The 25,161-nt window shown below is 27.1% G+C and overlaps 1 protein-coding gene across 2 annotated transcripts in view; it reads left to right on the top strand.

The window, feature by feature from the left end:
* The first annotated feature begins 10,111 nt into the window (after positions 1–10,111).
* LOC136075052 (NACHT, LRR and PYD domains-containing protein 3-like) overlaps positions 10,112–25,161 on the top strand; it is an 85,877-nt gene continuing 70,827 nt past the window's right edge. The window contains exons 1-3 of one of the 2 annotated variants that reach the window (XM_065787284.1): positions 10,112–10,301; positions 12,695–12,748; positions 21,158–21,442. In XM_065787284.1, the coding sequence (XP_065643356.1) occupies positions 10,277–10,301; positions 12,695–12,748; positions 21,158–21,442 (364 nt within the window). In that variant the 5' untranslated portion in view covers positions 10,112–10,276. Of the gene's footprint in view, positions 10,302–12,694; positions 12,749–21,157; positions 21,443–25,161 lie in introns of those variants that run through there. The other variant, XM_065787285.1, reaches the window with a different exon arrangement.

Below are 25,161 nucleotides of genomic sequence, written 5' to 3'. Positions count from 1 at the left end.
TCCAACTTTTCTTTTAAAGTCAGAAAAATTTCATTTCTTTGATCAACTTCATCATCATCGACATTGAATATTATATTTGTGTCTATTATATTGTTGGCTGAAGTAGATGTTGTTGCTAAAATTGCAGCTTCATATTGTAAGTTGGCCACACCCAGACGTTGTATCTGTAAAACGATAATTTTTGCAATTGCAGCTTTGGTAATGATTGGAAATAATTCATAATTTCTATCGGTTTCATCATCGCTCGGATTTTCATTGGAGTCTGCATCGTGTAAATATTGCAAAACACTTGAAATTTCTGTTCGTCTTTCAAGAATACGTACTTTTAACGCTGCTTTCAATTCATAACTTAATGAACATGGATGGCCAGTTGTTGATTTCATCATAAATTGAATAGCAGTATCTGCAGATAATAAAGTTGCATCTTGTCGGCAGATTGCTTCAACTATAAGCTTAATAAGAAGAAGAACTGAAAGGGTATTTGACAACATTTCAAACTCTGCATCTGAAAAAAAAGGTGATTTTAAATCTATTAGACTCCTTTTGATGAAATTTTTTAATTTGACAAAACGTTCTATCATAAACACCAAACTATTTCATCTTGTTTTTGAGTCTAAAACCAGAGACAATTTTTTCCCGAACTATTCTTTTACATATATTAGTAGGACTTTTTTTTTTTGTAGAACTTTTTCATTTTTGTAGGACTTTGTCATTTTTGTAGGACTTTGTCATTTTTTGTAGGCGAAGAACAAAATCTTTTGACCACTTTTCGAACTTTTTGAATTAATGGTAACGTTTGATGTACCGGAAAAGAAGAATTATCATCCTCGTTTTTAGTGGAGATTATGAGTAAACCATTTTCATTTTCATAATCTTCATCAATTAATTTGTCGTCATCTGTGGAATTCTGCTCTTTTTCAAATTTGGTTGTAGGAACTGATGTAATGTTGGCATCTTCTTCATTATACAGACTATCCTCATTATTAGGTTTTTTATAGAGTACGCCGATAACAGCCAACTGAATTCCATGCGCTAAACATTGCTGCTGATGTGCTTCGATTAACCTGCCTACCTCTGTCATAACTGCATCGCCATCAGTCGTAATACCTTCAATATTCTTGATCGAAAGCTTAAAATCACCTAACCTATCGTTGACAAGCTCAACACATTTTTCGACAGGAATTGTTCCAAAAGCACGAATTAATCCTAGATTTCAAAATTCTCTGTCAGAGTGGACATTATTGTTTATGTAACGTCTATTTCTTATCGATTTCCATTCATCGAAAGTTAGATAAAATCTGTTTCGATTAGCATTTCTGCTTGATAATTCTTTAATTACTTCAGCTCGTATATTTTTACTGTAATTCAATACCATTTTGTGAATTGTTATGTGATCCTTTGGTATGTTAGAAAAGCCCCTGGCTGTTAAGCCTTTTCTGATATCATATGATGTGCAAATAATGTTGAATGATAAACCATCACACGCAGTCATCCTAGCTAAAATAGCTGGCAATGAATCATTCATTTTATCACTTTTAAAAAAGTTGTTTATAGTTACTGAAGGTTTTGATGTCTGTGAAAATTCTGAAGAATCTAAAATAGTGGGGCTACTTACATCTTTTTTTAACAAATTGACTTTATGAATTGTTTTTAAATGGATATGAAGACCGCTTGTAGAACCTCCATGTGTTTTTATTATTTTCTTACACAATTTGCATTTAGCACACTGTCCTGCTTTTTCTCTTACAAAATAAAACCATGGTGAATTTTTATCATTGGCTTTGGAATGCTCCTCAAAATCTTGAATATTCATATCAGTATAAAATACAAATTTTCTAAAAGGTAATAAAATGTATAATTTATAATGTATAATTTAACTTACCGTTTGGAATTTTATATAATATTTTAATTTAGCTAAAAATAACCAATATCATATTGGTATATGATATTGTATATGATATTGATATATATATACAATATGATATTGGTATATATATACCCACATTTAATTTTGTACAATGAATTTTGTTTCCATTTATAAGATCAATTAAAATTTTAAACTTGTTGAATTTTCGAATGGTGAAATTATTTCGAATACTGAAATAGCGGTATTCGACTTTTTTAATACCGGTATTTCGGCAACTATAAATTGTTCCAAATACCGGAATCCCGGTATCTGGGATCCCGGTATTCCCAACCCTAATAATAACTAACTATTGTTAATATGCATCAATTTTGAAAAGACAGTTCAATAAATATAATTATTTCTACGATTAAAATATGAAATGTTTAATAAAATATACTAAAACATTGTAAAGCAGCCATATATTAATATTAATTAGTTGTAGAGTAAATTATCTTGAGTAATTGACTAAAAATCTAATCTAATACAAAAAAACATTAAACTTCGTGTTTTTATTGAGTCATGCATATATATTTTATATAAGCCCAGGCCCCTGGAGAGAATAAAAATATGCTGGTGCAAAGTAATTTTTAGCCCCCCCCCCCTCCTACTTTAATCGATTATTTTATTAATACATTTAGAACGTAATCATAATTGTGATAATAATCACTTGCTAATACAAAGCCAATGCTTTCCACCAGAGAGTTTCAAAAATATTTAACTGGGCTAGAGATTTTATTATTTAAAATATTATTGTTTCTTAGTAAACATTATATTTCAGTTATATTTAACAATATTTTTTGTATTTTTTAATAATTTAAAAAATGTTGTGAAATATAATTGGAGTTCAGATTTAATTACAGTAAAATGGGTTAATCTAAAAAACTTCTCATTTTTTAGTAAAAAAAAACTTTTAGATAATTTTTTTTATATAATTTAAAAAAATTATAATGAAATGAAATATATAATATTATATTATAAAACTAAAATAAATTTTTAAATTTAATTTTAGTTTTATAATATAATGTTAAATTTTTTTAATTTTGTTTTAATGACTGTTATGTTCTTTGTTCTTTATACAATAAAACACAATCGTATTTGGTTACCATAGTCATAAATCAATTTTAGCATGGCAATAATGTGCAGAAAATAAAGTGGTGCGACGCGACATTTTATAATCAAAGCAACCATAGCGCAGTGGTTAGCGCGCTTGCCTCAGAAACTTGAAATTTGTGGTTCAACGCCACCACTGGGAAAGTTTAATAATATCAGTAAGGAAGGAGGCGTGAACTTCTTTTCAAATACTCTTACGCAGTGTTCTGTGATAAGACCGTGAGGACTTCAGGAGCTTCTTAAATAATGTATTAAAAAACAATTTCAATACTTTTAAAACCTTGCACATGGATTTAATTTTTAAACGTTTCGAATAAGTTAATGGGCGGAGTACATGGTCAAAGATATGGAAGTTTGCATGCACATTATTAAAAATTTCCTATACTTTTTTAACAAAAAACAAGGTGATTAAGGGTTTAACATACTTTTGCTAAATATTTTAATATCATAAGGGTCCCATGCCAGTCCGATGCTGGACGGAGCATCAAGTTAGTTCAAACACCATCAAAGTTTTAATAGTTTTAATCAAAATGAACTTCAAGATTTGGATCTATTAGTCTCAGCAACACTACCTCTTCCACTATATGAACATTTAAATTCAAGCAATATTTTATGGAATAGCATAATGTCTTTGAGTATTAGATTCTGTAAACCAAATATGAAGTAGTATATAAAACAAAATATAAAAGTAGTATTAAAAATTAAATCGAATCACACCTAACACAATGAGCGAACTGAAAATCTCTAAGGATAAATCAGAATTGTGCGATGGAATTTCCCTACTACATGTCTGGATTAGGTTTTTTGATTTTATTTTACATGTTTTATATAGAATTAAAATAAAAACTTAGAAAATAAAAAAGATTTAAAAGATCAATATTTATAGAGAGAAAAAGTTATTCATCATCGGTTCTTTGAAGTAGTTTTTTGAGTTGTGTTTTTTGAGAGTTGATGAACCAAGAGCTGGTGGAGAAGAAACTAAAAGTACCGGAAATTAATAACGTCAAGCCTTTTCTAATCCTTAAGGATCATTACTCATCAAAATTTTAAAAATTGATGAAAATATAACAATCAGATTACACAACAATATAATTGCAATCAATTACAAACAATTGATCAAAAAAAAATAATTGATAAACATATTAAAGAAATGGTTACAGATATATGAGTTCCATTTGCTTTAATGGGAGAAGAAGCAGCTGAATCTCGACACATAATTTACAAACTTGATCGTGAACACCATGCAAGAAAAAAAAGCAACTAAACAAACCTACTTGACATATTTATTTAAGCTGTACAATTTAGTGTAAAGGTAACATATATCTATCAAGAACTTAAGCTAAAGTTATAAATAAATTGATATAATCATTTTAACAGACAATGTTATATATTTATAGTAGTTCTTAATAATTATTGACAAAAAATTATAAGTATTTAATCAAAAAAAGAAAATCAATATGAAGTAATTATAAAAATTTTTAACTTTTTTAATTTGCTTTATTTATGAGTTTTTATCTGTAAAAATTTTATAAGGCCTGTCTGCTCAGCATATACTGCTAGTATTGCACGGTGAAATGTAATTCTCCATCATAAAATTCCTTTCACTACTTTGAAATGTATTTAATGCAAGATTTGCAATAAATAAGTAAATACAAAACCAATAAAAGAAAACCTCTATAAACAATCATATGTTTGCTTCAAGTGAAGAAACTATTGTAACTTCTTTTCAAAGCATTTTAATTTTTTTTATATATTTAAAATTCTAAAGAAAAAAGGTCAAATATATGCAATGCAGAAAAAATAAAATGTGTGTATGTATTTATGTATGTGTTTATGTATGTATGTATGTATGTGTGTATGTATGTATGTATGTATGTATGTATTTAGGAATGTATTTATGTATTTATATATATATATATATATATATATATATATATATATATATATATATATATATATATATATATATATATATATATATATATATATATATATATATATATATATATATATATATATATATATATATATATATATATATATTTATGACAAGACCTCTAATTCTTTTTTGAGTTTCCGCGTTGCTTTTTTTTCATTTCTATCATTTTTTTAACATAATCTTCAATTGTAAATTTTTTAACTTTATATATTTACATAAAAATTTCCATGTAATAAAAAACAAAAAAAAAAAAGTTTATGAGGTGGTAAGCCGATTGTCGAAATTATTATTTGCATTGGATAACCTTTTTCACTTTAATGTGCTTTAATACAACTATACAAACGGGGCGGAATTGCATCTGAAGGATATATTTTACCAGATGTTTTTTTATCTATTTTTATCTTTTTTTAATTTACTAAGGGTACGTTGAATAAGATTTAGAAACTTCTAAGTTGAATCAACTGCAGATATTGAGCAATTGCAAAGTTGTTCTTCTTTTTTTTGTATTGCTGATTCCGAATTTAAAATGGCAAAGCCATCTTTATCAAATGGATATAATTTTGTTGGTTAAATTTTTTAGTTCATTGATAGCTTGACGTCAATTTTTAGAAATATTACTATCAATTTTCACTCTTAAATATTTGGTTAATGTTTTGCAGACATTCTGTCTTAAAAATTTTGCTCTTTTAACGTTCACATTTTTTCAATATTTAAAGCGCATTCCTCAGTTGATGTTTTAATATCAATAAATGGTGTGTTATTTTGTGTTGGATTAAATTGCGGACCAAGACTTAAAAAGTTTTCCTGTTCACGTAAGATTGATATATTCGAAAGATTTAATATTGGATTTTTTATAAGGTTAGTAAGTGGTATTGAAATAATATTCAAGGAATGAAATTTTTTTATACTATATTTTAGATATGCTGAGAAAATTGAACTTACGTATTAGGTGTTGTTTAATTTGTTCAAACTTAATTTCTCTTGATTTATCAGTTATGCGTTCAATGTTTAATATATTACTTCAGGTTTCACAATATTTTTAATTGTATTCGATAGTTTTTGATAGATAGATTTCAATAAAATAATAAAGAAAGGGTTAAAGAAGTAAAAAATAAAAATTATTCATAATATTGCATACAAAGTTTAAACAAGAATGTTGTACACAAAAACATAAAAACCTTAATTGTTGATAAACTATTGTTTTTTAGAAAAATGATTTTTTTTTCATTTTTAAGGTTTTTTGGTTTATTTTTTTTTTCTAATAAATTTTCTTGTTTAACTTGTTTAACTCTAATTAATTTTATCGTTTTTTTGTGTTTTTTTGAAACAATTTTGAAACAATTTTTAAACTATAAACAAAATCATAAAAGTAAAAAAAAATTAAAATTAAGTACAAATAGCACAAACACCAAAATAAAAAAAACAAAAATAAGAAATTAAAACTAAAATTTGAATTGTAATTTGTTGCAAGTAGTAAGTAATTGAAACTAATTCTCAATAATTAGTTCTACACTTTCTCAACAATTATTTCTATACTTTAAATAAAAGATTAATGTGTTGTGAAAAAAAACAAGCTCATACAAAATACAGACCATAAATTTAAATTATTTTCAGACCTCTTACTGAAAAAGCTAAAAAATTCATACAGTTCAGAGGCGTTACTATAAAAATGAATGCCGTGTTAAAAACTCATTTTCGTTTGGCTTTCTGGAATTCAACAAAAACACCACATGCAAAGAATTTATTGTCCAAAGCAGTTCCACCCTTTTTCAGTTATATCAATTAGTACATGAGTTGTTGAATGATTGTTTCTAACTCCATACTGATTTTTATAAAGACACCTGAATTTCTCCAGAATGTCGTTAAGTCTATTGTGCATAGCTTTCTTAAATATTTTGCTTCTATTTGAGAGAAGAGATATTGGCGATAATTAGAGTAATCCAGTAGAGAACCTTTTTTATGTATTGGTGTCACTTTAGCTATTTAAGGAGAACTGGGAAAATTTCATTTCTAAATGAGTTATTCATAATTATGGATAGTGGCTTTGAGATTATGTTTGGAATAAACTTTGGAATAAATGTGGGACGGCTGTTTGGGCCGAGACTTTTTTTTGTTTTGAAGTTTCATTATGAGACCCGACACCTCAACTTCAGTCACTGGCTCAAAGAAAAAAGAAACTTTCAGTATAATTTTTTAGAAAGTCTCTAAAATCGTATTTAGAGATAATTTTTTTATTTATTAGATTCTCTTGGATAGTAGCAAAGTAATTGTTAAAAATATAAGCAATTGTGGTTGGATAAGAGATGATTTTATCATTTATTTTGAGGTTGAAAGAGTTGTTGTATATAGTAGGTCTGATGTTGATAATTTCTTTCAAAGTTCTCTTAATGCTGTTTAGGTTGTTGTTGAAAAAGGAAATATAATACACTTTTTTGGATTGTTAAAGTTGCTTATTTTATCTCTATATAACCTAAGTTTATCAAAGAGTAGATTTCTTGTATTAATATTATTTAATCTAACACATTTTTTATAAATGACATTTTTGGTTGAGATGGATTTAAGAATACCAGCGGTTATCCATGGTTTAGATTCAATTCCAACTTGTTTTTTTGTTAAAACTCTGTATGCAGCATGTCTGTCTAGAACTTTTCCAAATTTACCTAAAAAACATATGACTGATTTACTTACATCAAAAATGTTTATTCCAGATATTACTGAATTGAATGTTCTTGATGTAATCAACAATCTAGACTTTGAGTCATTAGCTTCATTACATGCCGCTTAAGAGCCAGCAAAACTAGCAGTGGAGTTCCTTAGCAAGATGCAACATTATTGACAGAAGATACTGTTCTTAAATTTATGCTTTCCAAAATATTTGCTACAAATACAAAAATGGTACGAATACAAAAATGGTACGAATACAAAAATCTTTATTGCATTCAAATTTAAAAATGCGTGTTGATGAAAGATTTAACGGAAATGTTATGCAGTTGTTATTGTGCCTAAAAGATCCTTCAGTTGTTCCATTAAAAAATACTTTAAATTTTGCTGGAAAACGTGCGTTAAGACTTTTTGGTTTCTCTTAAAGATGAATTAAACGCACTTCTCAATAAAGATAGCATTACTCATGTGCCTAAATTTACTGATCAATTTAAACGGTTTAAGGAAGAGTTTTATGTTAAACCGAAATACGAGCAAAAGAACAAAAAAAAAAAAAAATTTTAATGCAATAGTCTCTATAAAACCCACATCAACAGATGTTGAACGCATTTTTTTGAGCTGCACTAGCTTTTGCACAAAAATCAGATCACAATTATCTGATGATTCGTTAAAATCTTTTGTTTTCTTAAAATTTTTTTACAATAAAAAGAAGTAATTGTAAGTATTATTTCGAAATATAAATGTAATGCACTTTGTTTAAATAACTTTTTTAATATATTATCCATAATAAACTTACATAAATTTTATCAATTAACAAGAAATCCCGAAAACCACGGTTAACCCCAGGTTTTTTAAAATTAAAACCGAAACCTCGGTTTCTTTATGACTGCGGTTTTTTGGAAACCCTAGTTTGTTGGTATTAAAATTCAGTTTTTTAGAGCACAGCCATTGAAGCAGATTGGATAAATCATAATTAGTATGTTTATCAATTTATTTTAAAGGTTTGATTTTATTCAGTAAATTGGTATCGTCTTCAAAATGGTGGGCCGTTAAAACTTTTAGACAGGTATTAAGATAGTTTCTAAAATTTAGGAAAAACAATGGTCCTAATACAGAACCTTGGGGTACACCTTCATTTTATTGGCAAAGATTTAGTATCATTGATGGAGACAAATTGCGATCTATTAAGATGATACGATGAAAACCATTGGTAAGCAATACCTCAAACACCGTATGCTTCAATTTTTTTAGTAGGATGGAGTGATCAATGGAATCAAAGGCTCTTCCTAGTTGAAGAAACACTCCACATGCATAAAGTTTAATGTCAAAAGCTTTTCTAATTATTTTTTTTTTTTACAAGTTATGAGTTAGTTTTTTATAAGTGCATGTTTTTTTATAAGTCCATCATAAGTTAGTTTTTTATAAGTGCATGAGTTGTAGAGTGTTTGTCACAAAGCATGGCCGACGGCACGGGTTATGAAGTGGGGGTGGGGGTACAATTGTAAAAATTTAAAAAAAGTCCTCTATATCTAAAAATTTTTTGAGAAAAAAAAAACGGCTTTTAAAAAAAAGTGGGGGGACGGGCACGTGTTCCCCGATGTCGTCGGCCCTGCAGAATCCGTACTGATGCTTGTAGAGACATTATTTTTTGTCAATAAAAGTCATAAAGCCTGCTGTGCATAGCTTTTTAAAACATTTTGTAAGCTAGAAAAGAAATTGGTTGATAATTTGTATGGTCCATTCGAGGACCTTTTTTATGGATAGGAAAGAGATATTTATGGATAGAAATGAGAAAGGCCTTTATTAAAAGAATCATTTAAAAAAAAAATTGTTTATTTAAAATATAATAATATTTATTATACATTATTTATTAGTATTTAGTTTTAATAAGTTAAATTACTTACGAATTTTTAAAACGCAATGCTTTTATATGTTATTAAAACACAAACTTCTCAATAAATTTTTTCTGATATTACTATTTTATTTTATCAACATGTGGCTGTATGCCTGTAAAAAAAAACAAAAATTCAGGAAGAGGCGGGTCTTGAACCTTTGATATTCCGTTTACGAAGTCAAGTTCTTATCAAAATTTGACAAACACGCGTACAAGTAGGCGAGTAATTAATATTTATTTTTGAAATTCTTCTTCTTCTTTCCATACAAAAAATAAACTTAATTAAAATTAACTAAATTAATTGACTTATTGCAAAACTACTTATTGAATATTGTACTGTCATCAAGCAAGAGTATGTATGCAAAATTTGAATAAAACCTATTATTAGGAAGTGACTCAAAAATTGATTGCAAGATTTGATGCTCACAGACAAACGACAAGTTAATAAAAGCATTAGAAAAAGTAGGCCGGTCCGTGCATCCTCGATCAAAGAATTATATTGCCATCAATTATTTAATGTACGTTTAAATGAACGCTCGCAATCAATATGTCAACATTGCAAAATGAAAAGTAAACATTTGTCAATGCCATGTGACATTTTGATATTAATTTTTATGGCGTTTAGAACCTCTTAGTTTCTTGTACTTACAACTGAGTACAGTGGTTAGTAATGTTCTTTTATATCATTAAATGTGTTAAAAATAACTACCATCTAACTCAAAATGGAATGGAGTTATTGATACTAAAAGTGCAATAGTTATACTTAATGTTTAATGTTATAAGTGTTTTAGGTACTACTTATATATTTTTTTATTTTAATCTTTATCATGTGTATGTATTTTTTTAAACTTGATAAAATTATTGAGATAGTTGAATGTAACTCACTTTTTAAAAAAATAAAGAAGATATATAGCACATATGGGCTTAAACATCAAACCCGTGTATTCATACTGTAATTAAGCAGTATGTGTTCATACTGTAATCTTACGGTAATATATTTATACAGTAATTCATATTGCACTCATGTATTTACCTTAAAAAAAAAATTACTTTTTATTATTAGAAAAAATACATATTCAAAACAAGTTTGGTTCTATCACCAAGTCCAGTTCCTATCTTTTTTTTTCAATACTAGGTTTTAAAAAAAAAAAAAAAAAACAACAATGATTAACTTAATGGAAAAAAACAAATATGAATGAATGAAAATACATTCATATTTGTTTAAACTCTGTAAATGTAATCATATTGAGTAAAAATACATTCATATCATTCATATAATAAAGTAACATTCATATAGTAATTCTCAGTTTTTCTTTTTTTAAACTATTCTTCTTATTATTATAAAGTTCAACACAGATAAAAATAGCGAGCATTTATTTATATTTTTATCGTATTACAAAGTAATATGATAACATCTATTATCTTATTATATTACAAAGTAATTTGATAAGATAATATGCGTGCTTGTCATTTTTTAGATGTGTCAAGATTAATATTTGCTTGACACAGATCCAAGATTTGACTTAAGCAGATTTATAATAACTCAAACAGCTGAAGAAAAGAAATTCATATTTCTTTGTTTTCGGTTTATCTAATCATGATAACTTGGTAACAGCCCTTCGATTGTATTAAATATTTTCACCTTATTAAATAAGGTCTTTTGTTTGTTTGTGTAACATTTTAATTATTAAGTTTAGATATATTAAAAAAGTTCATTTTATTTAACTTATTTTAAAATTTTTTACTATTTAAAATAAATAATATAAGTCACAATCAAGTGGTTGCTATAGTTATCTAATTTTTTAATTTAAAAATAGCTTTTATTATTGTATTTTATATTTAATAAGCTGTTTATGAGTAATAGTTTCCATTGTTTAATTTTTTCTGTTTAGTAGATCACAGTTAAAATTTTGTATAGTGAATATATTGAAAGATATCCATTGAACATAATTGTATAATCAATATTTGTAGGTTGGTAAATTATAGTATAATTTTTAAACAGCATTGATTCTTTCAAAAACAAAAAACAAACAAACAAAACAAAAAATTGATTTTTTATGGTAAAATGTATGACATTTGATTTTTTAAGTCCTAATATGAAATTTGAGTTATCATATTCTGAAATATAAAATTTGAGTCATTAAGTTTAGGATAAAAAAATTTGTTTTATCAAGTTCTCAAATATTAAATTTGAGTTATTTTAATCAACTCTTAAAGTATAAAAGAGTAGCAAAAGAATATTTTTAAACCAGTTCAAGAAACACAAATTTCTTGGATTATGACAAACAAAACAAAACAGAAACATTTAAGCGTAAGCGTTATCTAGAAAAGTAAAAATTCTAAAAGATAGAATTCTAGAGAAGCTACAGATAGAAACTATAGATACATAAAACTACAGATAAAATACTAGAAAAGCGTAATTTAAAAAATTACTACAGTTAGAATTTTTTAAAACTATTATTTTTGTTTGTTGGGTGTGAGCAAAACTTCTTCGAAAAAATAAGTTTTTAAGAAAACTTTTTAAAAATAAAGTTTTCTTGTAAAATTAAAATGTAAAAATAGAGTGTAATTTTATATTGCATAACAAAGTATTTAATTAATTAAAAATAAAATTAAGTTAATAATAAAAAATAAGAAGTTTGTTGAAAGAAGTTACACGTTTAGAGTTAGTACATTTAAATCATAAAACTTTTTGGAAAAAAAAGTTGAAATAGTAATCTATTTTTATGTCTATATTAAACTTTTGACTTGATATAGACATAAATTTGTGTTCGAAACTTTTTTAAAAAGTTATTTTGTAAAAATATTCTGAGACCAATTTTTTATTTGTATAACTAATTTTTAGCTTAGGTGATATGAGAAATTAAGTGTGTACAAAAGCATTTTTTTTGTAAAAAAAAGTTTTTTTGCATGATTCTGGAGTCCCTAATAATATATAATACTTATTTAACAGATCATTATGTACATAGAGTAGTTAAACAACATATTCTAAAAGTAAATAAGTAAAACAACATATTCTAAAAGTAACTAAAACAGCAATTTTAAAAGTAAATAAAAATAGATCTACTTTTCATCTTACTATGGGCATGTATATATTAACTTTATATAATTTTTATAAAGATATTTTTTTGGTATAAGCATATTTCTTACCTTTTTAGAAGTTTGTTGTCTTGATTATTATAAGGTTTCTTCCATAAAATGGAAAATGGTCTATTTAGCAGCTCAGTAGAAAAAGAAGGTATTTGTTTTTTTTAGTTTTTTTTTTTATTTGTTTAACAATTTTATTTTGAAACTTAAAATTATAAATTGGCAAACATTATAAGGGCCAAGTCCTAAAATTTCTTTCTAATTATTAAAGTGTTTTATTGCAGAGTATAAATTTAGTTTACATTTTTAGTGACGCTTGGTATTATAAAATTTACAAACAAGCTATATTAATAAATAAATTATTAAATTACAAATGAATCAGTGTTTTTTAACAGGGCGAATTTGCTTAAAACATTTTAAACAAATTAAGCCTTATAAAAAACACTGATTCATATGTCTGACATAAAGTGGATATTTATCATAAATAAAACCAAGAAAATTTTTGATTGTGAGACTTTTTGGTGTTATAAAATGTTATTGTTAAATGTATAACACTCCCTATGTTATATTTATCTTTGAATAGTTTGGCACCGAATGTCAATATTTTTTATTTATTTTTGAGATTGAAATGGATGCACTTTCAAAAAGCGCATCCATTTCAAAGTTGGTATTAGTGTAGTTTAAGTGCTATTAAGAGAGTGTCTGGTGTTATCACGTCCATGAGTTATAAAAAAGAACTTAAAATTTACTTGTAATGATTTCAAGATTTTTAGTCGACAATCAAATTATCAGATCTGGTTTCAGATAATTAAACTCTTCATGTAAAACATCATTAATATTACTTAACATTAGGTAAAAGAATTGATTAAAATTTTGGCTGAAGTTTAAAAAATATTAATATATACAGTAATGTTGAAAAACATGTATGTATGTATGTTAGGGTGGTTTTTTTTAATGGAAAAAATTTTTTTTTTTTAATTTTAAATTGCACAACCTCTTATTTGGTGAGATCTGATATAAAAAGTATATAGTTAAAATTTTTTTGCAAACTGAAAATGAGTAGTGGTCCCCCAAACCCTGATTCGGAACCCTAAATCAACCAAAATTTGTCTAATACCTTAGTCTTGTAATTCTATTTTTATATCATACACAATACTGCTATAAATTGAGTTTAAAAAAAAATATTATAAAGTACTAGAATGTTACAACATAGATAGTTCACAGAAGACTGGAGAGTACAACCAAATTAAGATTTAACCCCTCAGCATTATTTAGCAAAAATCGCTCCTAAATGCATATTTTGATTTCATTATTGAAGAATATAAGGAAAATAGAAGGAGGGGGGGGGGGGGGTGTATCATAAAGTTATATATATATATATATATATATATATATATATATATATATATATATATATATATATATATATATATATATATATATATATTAAACTTCTATTATATTCTTTCTATTATAGTAAAAAATTATAAAAATATTACTTAAGAAGATGGCTGCTTCAGAGAAAGCAACACGCTCAACTACAAATGTTTGGCCAGTTAGACATATTCTTTCAACAATAGATGAGCCGAGTCAGTTGCCATCTAGTGGTGTTGCCCTATTTAAAGTTTTTTATGAAATGATAATCAAAAAGTCAACTCATTCAATATTCTGCAACACAATTGCAGATGAAGTTATGATTTTCTGGTTTAAAGCTAATATTCCAACTATAGCAAAGCCTCATGTAGTTGCTAAACTAAAGAGTACTCACAAGCAACATGCTTAAGTGTCTAAGCACAGAAGTCGAAAATCAGCTACTCAACATAGTTATCAAGAAAAGTTCACTGCCAATATGAATACATATTTTCATATTGCCCATGGTGAATGGGATTGTCTCATCAATATAAATGAAGATAAACAAGTTCTGATAGACCAGAGAGGTCCCCGAAAGATGTTAATGACATCAGAAGACTTAATGTATAAGAATGCAGTTGTAAAATACAGAAAATGCAAGCTTGAAGAAAAAAGGCGCTTTCAACAACATAAAGAAAGTAAGATTATACTTACAGATACATTAATGGATTGCAATTCATACTACTCTTTGGATGAAAATTCTGACTGCGATATGTCAATTCAAACACAAAAAGCTTTTATTCGTCCAAATAATTCAAAACACTCTACTATGGGCACTAATCATCTCTCGATTACAATATCCAAACGTTGTTTTCTTGACAATCAGCTCTTTCATGCAGCATTAGACCGAACATAAATAGCACCACGACAAGCAATGATGGTTATCAAACCAGCCCTAGCTGCAATCGGTATTGATGTAAATAAACTAACATTTTCACGTTCCACTCTAATGGAAGCTCGAAATCATCCCGTGAATCTCTTGCAATAGCAGTAAGAAAAAATTTTTAACCCTTGATTCCACTAGTTGCTCATTTTGATGGTAAAATGTTGTCGAATTTTGTTAGAACCAGACGTGAATGTCTGCCAATTGTTGTATCTGGCTTGGATATTGAGAAATTATTAGGGATCCCTGAGATACCTGCTGGTACTGGCGCTCTAATGGGACAAAAGGTAGTTGTGTTTATTCTGACCTGGCGTTGAGGTGCATCTTGCAGGTCTTTGCTTTGACACAACTGCAAGTAATACAGGAAGTCATAATTGGACAATAACTGTCATACAGAAGTCAATGATTGGAAAAGTTTTGTTTTTAGCTTGTCAACATCATATTCTTGAAATCTGTGCAATTGCGGAGTTTGATGCGTTTTTTGTTTCAAAAGGACCAAACGTTGAAATTTTTGGTAGAGTGAGGTCCCAGTGGATGCTAATAGAAAAATCAAAGTTTGAACCATTTTAAAGTGATAAAAGCGGAGCTGGATGCCTTACAAAGTTTGAAAAAGAGTGGCTCGCATCTCGAAAATCCAATGTGGTGGAAAATTTGAAAAAATACTTTTCGTCATCAGTTAAATATCACAGAGAAAGAAATTGGGATTTTAAGAAGAATATGTCTCTTCATAACCACAATATATGCATGTTTCTGGTTTTCAGCACCTCTAACAACAGAAGCACCAATAAATGATCTCCTTCTTTGAAAGTAATTGAGAACTATTGTCAAGTTGACAGCAAAGTTGCAAAGGTTGCAAAAAATGAAATTAAACTTCAGTTATGGTATTTAAGTGAAGATCTAGCTGGTGACAATAGAAGACTTGCTCCAAACAATATTTATACATTCTCTAAACTTTCTACAGCTAACTTTGTTACACGACGCTCAATGAACTTGTTTGACTCTCTCAATCTACCAAAAGAATTCTTGACATCGTCTCCTGAAACTTGGGCAAATCGTGATGACTACAAGTCTGCTTGTAAGATTGTTCGTGCCTCGAAAGTGGTTAATGACTGTGCAGAACGGGCAGTTAAATTAGCCACTGACTTTAATAAAGTTTTGGCAAAAAATGACAATCAACGTCACCTTTTCTACCAATTAGTTGAGTATCATGAGAAAACATTTTTCAACTGAAGTTACAAAGAAACAGTTAAGCCATAATTATTCCAAATAGTACACCAAATCAGAAAACTCCTATTAAGTAAATATGGCATTTTAAAGATTTTTTCGCGCCTTTTTTTCGCGCCTTTTTTATCTTTTTACGACCATCTTTAATCCGCCATTTTTTTTGCCACAAATTTAATTGGAAAAGACAAAAATCATAGAACAAATTTTGTTTAAAAGAATGTTAAGAATCGGTAAATCACATCTTCAGACTATTTTAGATCATCAAAGAACAGGAAAAGCATTTGTGATCTTTTTTGTGGTCGCAAATGTTATATGAAAATAAACAGCCAAAGCCATATAATTTCTAAATTTCAGAGCTGTTTTTCGGATAATAACATTGCTGATGATCGACATCCTACTGGATTGTGTCCAAGGTTTGTATACTAAATGTTTTTTAACTAAACAAATATATATAAAAAGTATACACGTCATAAACGTAAAACTATTCACATAACTGAAAAATTGGATACCTTGTGGAACTCAAAGAAATAAGATTTGATAAATGAATCAAATCTAGGGTTAGGGGTATAGTTGAAAGAACAAATGTTGTTGATCTCAGGCAGAAAATTAATTTTGACATTGACTTGTCAAAGATGACTATCCCGGCTAAAACACGAAATGGGTTAAATATAATTTTATTTGTATACCTGTTGTAAAGAAATATAAAATTATAATTTTTTATATAATTTCAAGAAACTAAAATCTTGCAGCTGTGAAATATGCAAAATCGCAAGAACGCAGAGAAAGATACCCAAGAAAAAATCTGGTGTAAAGAGTTTTAAAACGGCAGCTATTTGTCCGCGGTGTATTTCTTGTCTGACTAAAGTTAAATGAGGATTGCATCATAAATGCAATGCAACAACGCTCAGGTAGAAAAAAGCTTTATAACTTTGATTATTTGAATTTGAAAGGTTGCATACCATGTTCTACAGAAAACAAGTTCGTAAATGTAATTTTTTTTTTCAGAAATAATATATCAGCTGCATCCGGATTTCAAGGTATTAGAAAAACCGTGTTAATTTGCGTTACTTATTGAGAGTTAAGTGAAAGAAACGTTAAGAATACTAAATCAAAAATGATAATTTTAATTTAAAAAAATCTTTGTAAGCTTTTTAGCCTATAACCTTTTTAACAATGTAAAGTTGTCGAAACCTTTTTCATTCAATCTCCATAGTTTTGTAACTTATTTAGATGTCAAGGAACAAATGGCTTCTCAGGTTATTAAAGAAAAGCTATGTAGTGAAAGTGGTAACACCATTTCATTGAAGACAGGAGGTAGTAAACTGAAACTATCTATAGGATCTAAGAATACTTCAAAAACAACCAATTTTGCTTACAAAAATCTTCTTTATATTCAGAATTTTCTTTCCTTAAGTAACCATCAAATGTTAAAACTTGCAAATATAATAAGGTAAAATCACAATACTAATACAAATTTAATTTTGCACAATAAAATGATGCAATATTTGGAGTAAAATTTATTATATAAAAAAATTAGTAATTACAGAGTTGTTGAAAAAAGAAGAAACGATGTAAAATCTGAACTGAAAGACTGTGTCTCTGATTTGGACAGTTGTCTTCTCCCATTATTTACCAAAGAAAATATTTTATTTGAATTAAAAAACAAAGATAAAACTTTGGAATATAAAAATATTGCAGCAGCGTACTGCAATGATGTTACAGTTTTTGTTAAAAAACTCCTGGATCTTAAATGTGTTAATTCTAAGAACCAATTCCTAAAAATTGCTGTTTACGGGGGAAGTAATTTTATCAAACTTTGTTTAAATATAATCAATCTCAACGAAATTTTTGAAAATTATGGCAAAGTTGAAATAGATTACCTTAAAATAAAACCGGTAACAGCTTGCAGGTCTTTATATAAAGTCGGTGTAGAAAAAATAATTGAAGATTCTTCAGTAAATGCTTCATGTCTTCTTCTAGTAGCTCCCGAAATCCCAGAAAGATATTTCAACATTAAAATGTTATTTGAAAAATTAAATCTTGAAAAAGTTGAGCACATTGCGGTATGCGACATAAAACTTAGTCAAATTCTGACGGGTATAATTTTAAGTAGCAGTTCAATTCATCATGTTATGTATGTGAGTAGGATAGAAGAGAAACTTAGACAAATGCTCCATAAAGAACTTTCGAGAGCTGTCAAAACAACTATACAAAATTCAAAGAATCTGGTTCAAAACCTAAGTGTGCACAACATTTTAAGAATTGTATAAACCATGTATTAGTGTATAGGAACCCCTCTGAACTTCTTGTAGATAGACTTATTTTACCGGAGCTTCATATAAGGGTGGGAACTGTCAACCATGTAATGGATAACATTATTTGGTCGGCAATGAACATGAAGAAGATTTACGAACAGTTGCAAATTATTAAGACTGGTCAGCATAGTGGAAAATTTAATGGAAATTCTTCTCGAAAAATTCTTAAAAAGTTAGAAGTTTTTAATGATAAGCTTCCTATTAAACTAAAGGAGAATGCTTAAGGTTATTAAATTTGTTGTTGAGTCTTGCTTTAGATCCGGACTTGATGAAACCTTTCAAACTAATATTGAAAATTTTAAAGCCTGCTATAAAAATTTGATGTTGGAACATGGTATTACTTTAACACCAAAGCTTCATATCCTGTTCAATCGTGTATCTGAATTCTGTAAAACAAAAAAAATGGGTCTTGGATTTTATTCGGAGCAATCAGGAGAATGTGTTTACTACCTCTTCAAAACTGCCTCGTGGAATCGGTATAAGGTGTCCGCAAATAATTCTAAAAATAAACATAATTTAGTAAGGGCATTAAGTTCTTATAATGGAAAACATCTTGTTTCTCTTCGACATGTTGATCTAAATGTTGATATTTTTTGGTGAATTCAAGAAGAAATAGTTTTTAATTTTATATTTGTAAATACTTTGATGATTTAAAACATTCCGATTATTTAATTATGCAATTTTAATCTATGTAATATAACACAATCCCATCTGCATTATTCATTTCCAATAAATTGTCTTTAATTATTACAATAAAATTTTGAATAAAAACATGGTGGACCAAAAAATGGCGCAAAACACTTGCAAAAAAAGGCGCAAAATAAAAGGCGCGAAAAAATCTTTAAAATGCCATAATTACTTAATAGGAGTTTTCTGATTTGGTGTACTATATACATAGTGATCAGTAAACTATACTCTTTCAGAAAACGTTGAAATTAATTTGGACACAATTCAGAAAACCTAAATTTAGTTAAGGCTAACTGTGTGATGAAGAAATGACAGGAAGAGGGACGCCATTTGGGGCATATGGGCCACTGGTACTAACAATTAAAAAAACTGACGAAATGTTATAAAAAGTACCTTTTCCAAGTACTTATGACAGCTTTTTATATCTTACCCTCTTTCCCTTGCCCCAAATTACCCCCACTATATACATTTATACACTTGTTGTCACCCTAAAAGTAAAAACGGTGCACGTAACACTGGCAATAGGTTGTTTTAATACATTTCAGAAGTTTATCATTTTCAAAAAAAACGGGTCTTAAAAGTGCTTAAGAAACAGGTCTGGGTCCTGGCGCCCTGAGGGTGAGTGTGGGAATAGGTCACTGCTAAATACATTTGTTTTATTGTTATCACCCTAATAAGTAAAACTGATGTATGTAACAGTGGCACAAGCTGATTTTATTAGATTTCTGAAATATATTATTTTAGACAAAAGCGGGTCTCAAAAGGACTTAAAAACAGGTCCGGGATCTATTATTTCTAGAGTGGAGTCTGGGAATAGGTCATTGCTATATACATTCTAATAATTTTTATAACTCTAATAAGTAAAACTGATGCATGTAACGCTGACACTAACTGATTTTAATACATCTTAGAAATATGTCATTTTAGACAAAAACGGGGTTCTGAAGGGGTTACAAAGCAGGTGTGGGAGACCACTTCCCATCATCAGTTTGCATAAAAAAATTATCTGTGAACTTTTTTTATTGAACCTCACCAAATAAGAGGGTGTGCGATATCAAATTTAAAAAACAAAAAAAATCTGATACCGGATTACCAGGCTTTTTAAGTACCAGTATTGAGCCAACACAATACCAGTATTTCCCTATTGTGTTGGCTCAACTTTTATAATGGAAAAGTTTATGTATAGGGCTTGTGCAGGATCACTATCTTAATGTAAAATGCAAAATGGAATGTTCAAAACTTCTATGCATTTTATCAATAAGTTTTTATCAAAAATCATAGATTGATTTTTGATAAAAATTTATTGATAAATATTTTTAGTTAAAAATAAAACTTGTTTAATTTAAAAGTAAAACTTTTTTATTTTTCTATTAAAAAAGCAGGGTGTAAACATTTTTGCGCATGATTTTTTATTTTTATTTGTTTTTACGATTAGAAACCAATACTTTTAGCAATATGCATAGTGTTATGATTTTTTTTAAGAACAACTCTAAAAAATTTTTTTTTTAATATTTCAGGCTATTTGAACATTTAAATATATATATTAGTATTATTTAATTTTGTGTGTGTGTGTTAGAAGGATCCCCAAGTGCCGAGACAAGCTATGTTCATAACATTAGAAAAGAAGTTGAAAGTTAATGAAAATTTTCAAAAATTATTTAAACTTTCAGAACAAAAGTGTTGAATAAGATAATTACAAAAATCTTCTTAGCTTTGAATGCCATTTTGTTTCTTCCAAAGGAAAGTTCCGTCTCTTTGACTATTTTTATTTTCTAAATGTGTTTACTTAAGTTTGTTAATTTTTATATTGCTATAGATCTTGTTTTCAAAATTTTGAATCTTAACATTTTTAAGACATCATAGTTATTACAAATTATGACTTAATTATCTAATAAATTAATCTGTTAATAAATTTTTTTAAATTCTTTATAAAATCATTTTTATATACCCATAAACACCAATTTTTCTATTATATTTTGTTTTTATAAATTTGTTTACTTTTCCTTTTTACACATGCAAAATTAAAACTTTTTATATTTAGTGTTTAGAAATGATTTGGCTTCGGATGAACTTATTTCAAAATGTTGTGGTGAAATAAGCTATAATATTGGAAGTGAATGGTTGCGATGGGGAAGACACGTAGGTCTAAGTGATTCAGATCTTGATAACATTAGAGCTGATAACAAAAGTTGTTACAAGAAAGCTGATAATGTTTTAAAAAAATGGAAGCAAAAAAATAGAAATCCCTCATGGAAGCAATTAGAAAAAGAGTTGATAACTTTTGACCGTTTAGATATTGTGAATAAAATTAAAACAAAATTTGGAGGTAACAATACTAAACAAGAATCATATTTTCTTTTAAATCTTCTATTTACTGATGTATGTATGTTTACATATATATATATATATATATATATATATATATATATATATATATATATATATATATATATATATATATATATATATATATATATATATATATATACGCAAGTGTATTTTGTGTGTGAGTAATTTATAAGTTAGCCTAAGATATATGAAGTAGAGTAATATAATTGTTGTTAGTTGTTAGATAGGTTTGCATCGAGCTTTGTATTTTTTAATAAGAATTTGTTTTCGCGACGGCTTTAATATAATTTTTGTCCTTTTATTTAGCAGTTCATTATATTTTATTCAAAACCTCAAGTTTTGAATACAATAAAATAGCACATTTCTCATATAGTCATAATGAAGACCTTTTACAAATATTTGAGTAGGGGGATACAGACTTTAGAATAGGCCTTGTTTATATAGTGGATTTTTTTAAATTGTTTTTTAAATCTGAGAAGTGGTTTGATAGGGTGGTGGACTTTTGTATTTAAGATTACGGAATGATGATTTGTGGTTGTTATATCTGGCTTTTCATTCACCTTTCGTTAATCCAATATAAACTTTGTTTGGTTGGCTTTTAGCTGCGGTGATTCATTTGTATATATATATACTCTATAATTTAATATATATGTATATATATATATATATATATATATATATATATATATATATATATATATATATAAATATATAAATATATATATATATATATATATACATATATATATATATACATATACATATATATATATATATATATATATATATATATATATATATATATATATATATATATATATATATATATATATATATATATATATATATATATATATATATATATATATATATATATATATATATATATAGAGTTGTGTTGTTTTTCTGTCAAATTTAATACAGCTTTTTGATGGTTTAGGAGTGATTAATTTTTTTAAAATAGATCAAAAATATATTAAAATATTAAAATAAAAAAATACGACTTTTTATGACTTTTTATGACTAGTTTTAAGGCATTCAGCAATCATCAAGCGGACCATTAATATATGGATCTTTATCACTTTATCAGGTAATAAATAATAGGTATAGAAATTATCACACCGATAATTTCTATACCTATTATTTATTACCTTTTCGGCATATGTAGAGCTTATAAGAGATTTATAAGTACAGTGTTTATTAAAATAAAGTTCAAAAGTTTTCTTATTTTATAGATTTATTATACACGATTGTTCCATACACTTCTTGCAAAATTAACATATGCTAAAGACGTACACACTTACAAACATTTGTACATACACCTATGCAAACGACAGAACTAAGATCTTAGACCATTAACAATCACAGACTATAAAACGCCCATCTAAAAGTAAGGCTAAACAAATTTTTGTGCAGTGGTGTCAGTTTGTGGCAAAAAGTCTTTTATACAGCAAGTTTCTTTTTGCATTTGCCATACATTTATTCATTAATGTTGCATGCAATAGCTTAAAAAGATATAAATCAATTATGTTGCATGCAATAGCTTAAAAAGATATAAAATTGGTGTAGATATGTCATTTCACCTATAAGAGTTTGTATTTATTACAATTGTAATAAATAAATAGTTTTGAAGAAATATTATAGTAAATAATATATTTATTCTTAATCAGAATATATCCCATAAAAATATGTTTTATATATTTTTATCAAAAAGAATTTTCTTAAAAAATTTTAAATCTTATTTCCAAATTTTTCAGTATAAGTAAAATTTGATATAATTTTTTAATTATTTACATAAAAAATATCTACCATATGCAACTTGAAGTTTAAATGTTAGGTATTAGCATAGACTTTCATTCAAATAGATAAAACAGTTTTTTTAAAAAAATGCCTAATAGCTTTGTAAAATAAATGATATTTTTATTTACACATTTATAAACAAATTAACAAAACATTGCAATTTTCAATAGTTTTCGATTATATTAAAATCTATATTGAAAAAAACATGTCATTTGATTAATCTAAAAAAAGTAATTGAGTTAAAAAAGGAAAAAATACACTGCAGGTAGGTACGCCTTAAAAACATAAACACCTAAAAAACTACAAAGTCATAATTACTACACAAGCACTGTCTGAGCTTAAGTGCATAATATTCTTTATTTTAGGACTTTATATAAATACTCTCTTAAAAAAAATTTAGTCATATTTTTTTTAAAAAAAAGACACAATCAATTGAAAATTAAAAATCTAATTATATTTAAACTAAAAGACCTCGCTTTTTGGCATGGGTAAACATTAATTTGAAAATAAGTGTGTAATTCCTTAGTTTGTATTAAATTTGCGATTCTTTAGTTTTTAATAAGTTTTGATCTACATTGTTGCTACAAATAAAAACAAAAAAACTTTTTAAAAAAGACTTTTAGGTTGACGGAATGAGATTATTACTAACAGTAGAGATGCTTGTAGTTTTTAAGGGGTACGAAAGTTAACGCAAACATTGAAACTCAAAGTCTCAATTTCTTTTATTATTATGATTAAATTGAAAACCGTAGTACAGAAATCACACGTAAAGTAATCACATAAGAGATTAGTTTTTAACAGTTGAAGTTTACTTTTATCTTTTTTATCAATATTGTTTTTAAAAGAGTTAATCGTTTTCACATTAACAGCTTCATAATCTAAATTGTTCCAATTATAACAGACTTGATTTATGAAAAATTTGTGCCTTGCATTACATTTTGGAGTGTATTCCCATAAGAATCTAAAGTTGTGATTTCTGCTTTTATTTACGTCTAATACTTTGTTGGTTACAAAATTTAGTGGTTTTTGTAATGAAATTAGGTCGCAGTCATATACTATTCTACACATTTGCGTAAGGTTTCCGCGAGTTCTTCTTTTCTGAAATGTAAAAAAGTCTGTTTTCATATTTCATTTTTTTTTAAGATGGGACTATTTTTGTCGCTCTTTTTTGAACTTTTTCCAAATGGTCTATATCTTGTTTTTGGTAAGGATTCCAAACTGAGATAGCATAGTCTAAATGTTAATTTATAAACCAGGAGCGCCCAAAGCATTTTTTGGTCTTTAAGATAGCTAACTTCCAGACATGGAGCAAACTTTAAACATTTATATGTCTATACTTATGTCAAATAAGGATGCTTTGCAAAAAATTGCAATGATTAGAGCTTGGGAACAAAAAAGCCCCAAAAATTTAACACCTCTACCCCAAACGTGTGAGCAACAAGTTGATGAAATATTTTTTGTAGTATTATCAACTAGACTTTTATTCATTGATAAATTTTAAATTTCATAGTACTATCTCTTAGAGTTCAAAATCATGACAATATAAAATTTGCAACCCCTTTAATATGAGGGAGTTTAAACATAATATGGTCATATTTTTTGAACGCTAATATATTTTACTTTGAAATTTAAAATTTATCGATGAATATAAGTCTAGTTGAAATTAATACAAAAAATATTTCATCAACTTGTTGCTCTCACGTTTGGGACAGGTGGGGCTAAATCTTTGGGGTTTTTTTGTTCGCAAGCTCCAATCATCGCAATTTTTTGCAAAGCATCCTTATTAATTATTATAATATGCTTTGGGCGCCCCGGAGTAAAACACCTAAGTAGAACTAAAGAAATAAAAACTATACCATCATCAAATAACAAATATAAAATTTTATAAACAAACAG

This window comes from Hydra vulgaris, chromosome 01 (genome assembly GCF_038396675.1).
Source record: "Hydra vulgaris chromosome 01, alternate assembly HydraT2T_AEP".
Classification (NCBI taxonomy): Eukaryota; Metazoa; Cnidaria; class Hydrozoa; order Anthoathecata; family Hydridae; genus Hydra; species Hydra vulgaris.
This window is presented reverse-complemented; position numbering and strand designations above follow the sequence as displayed.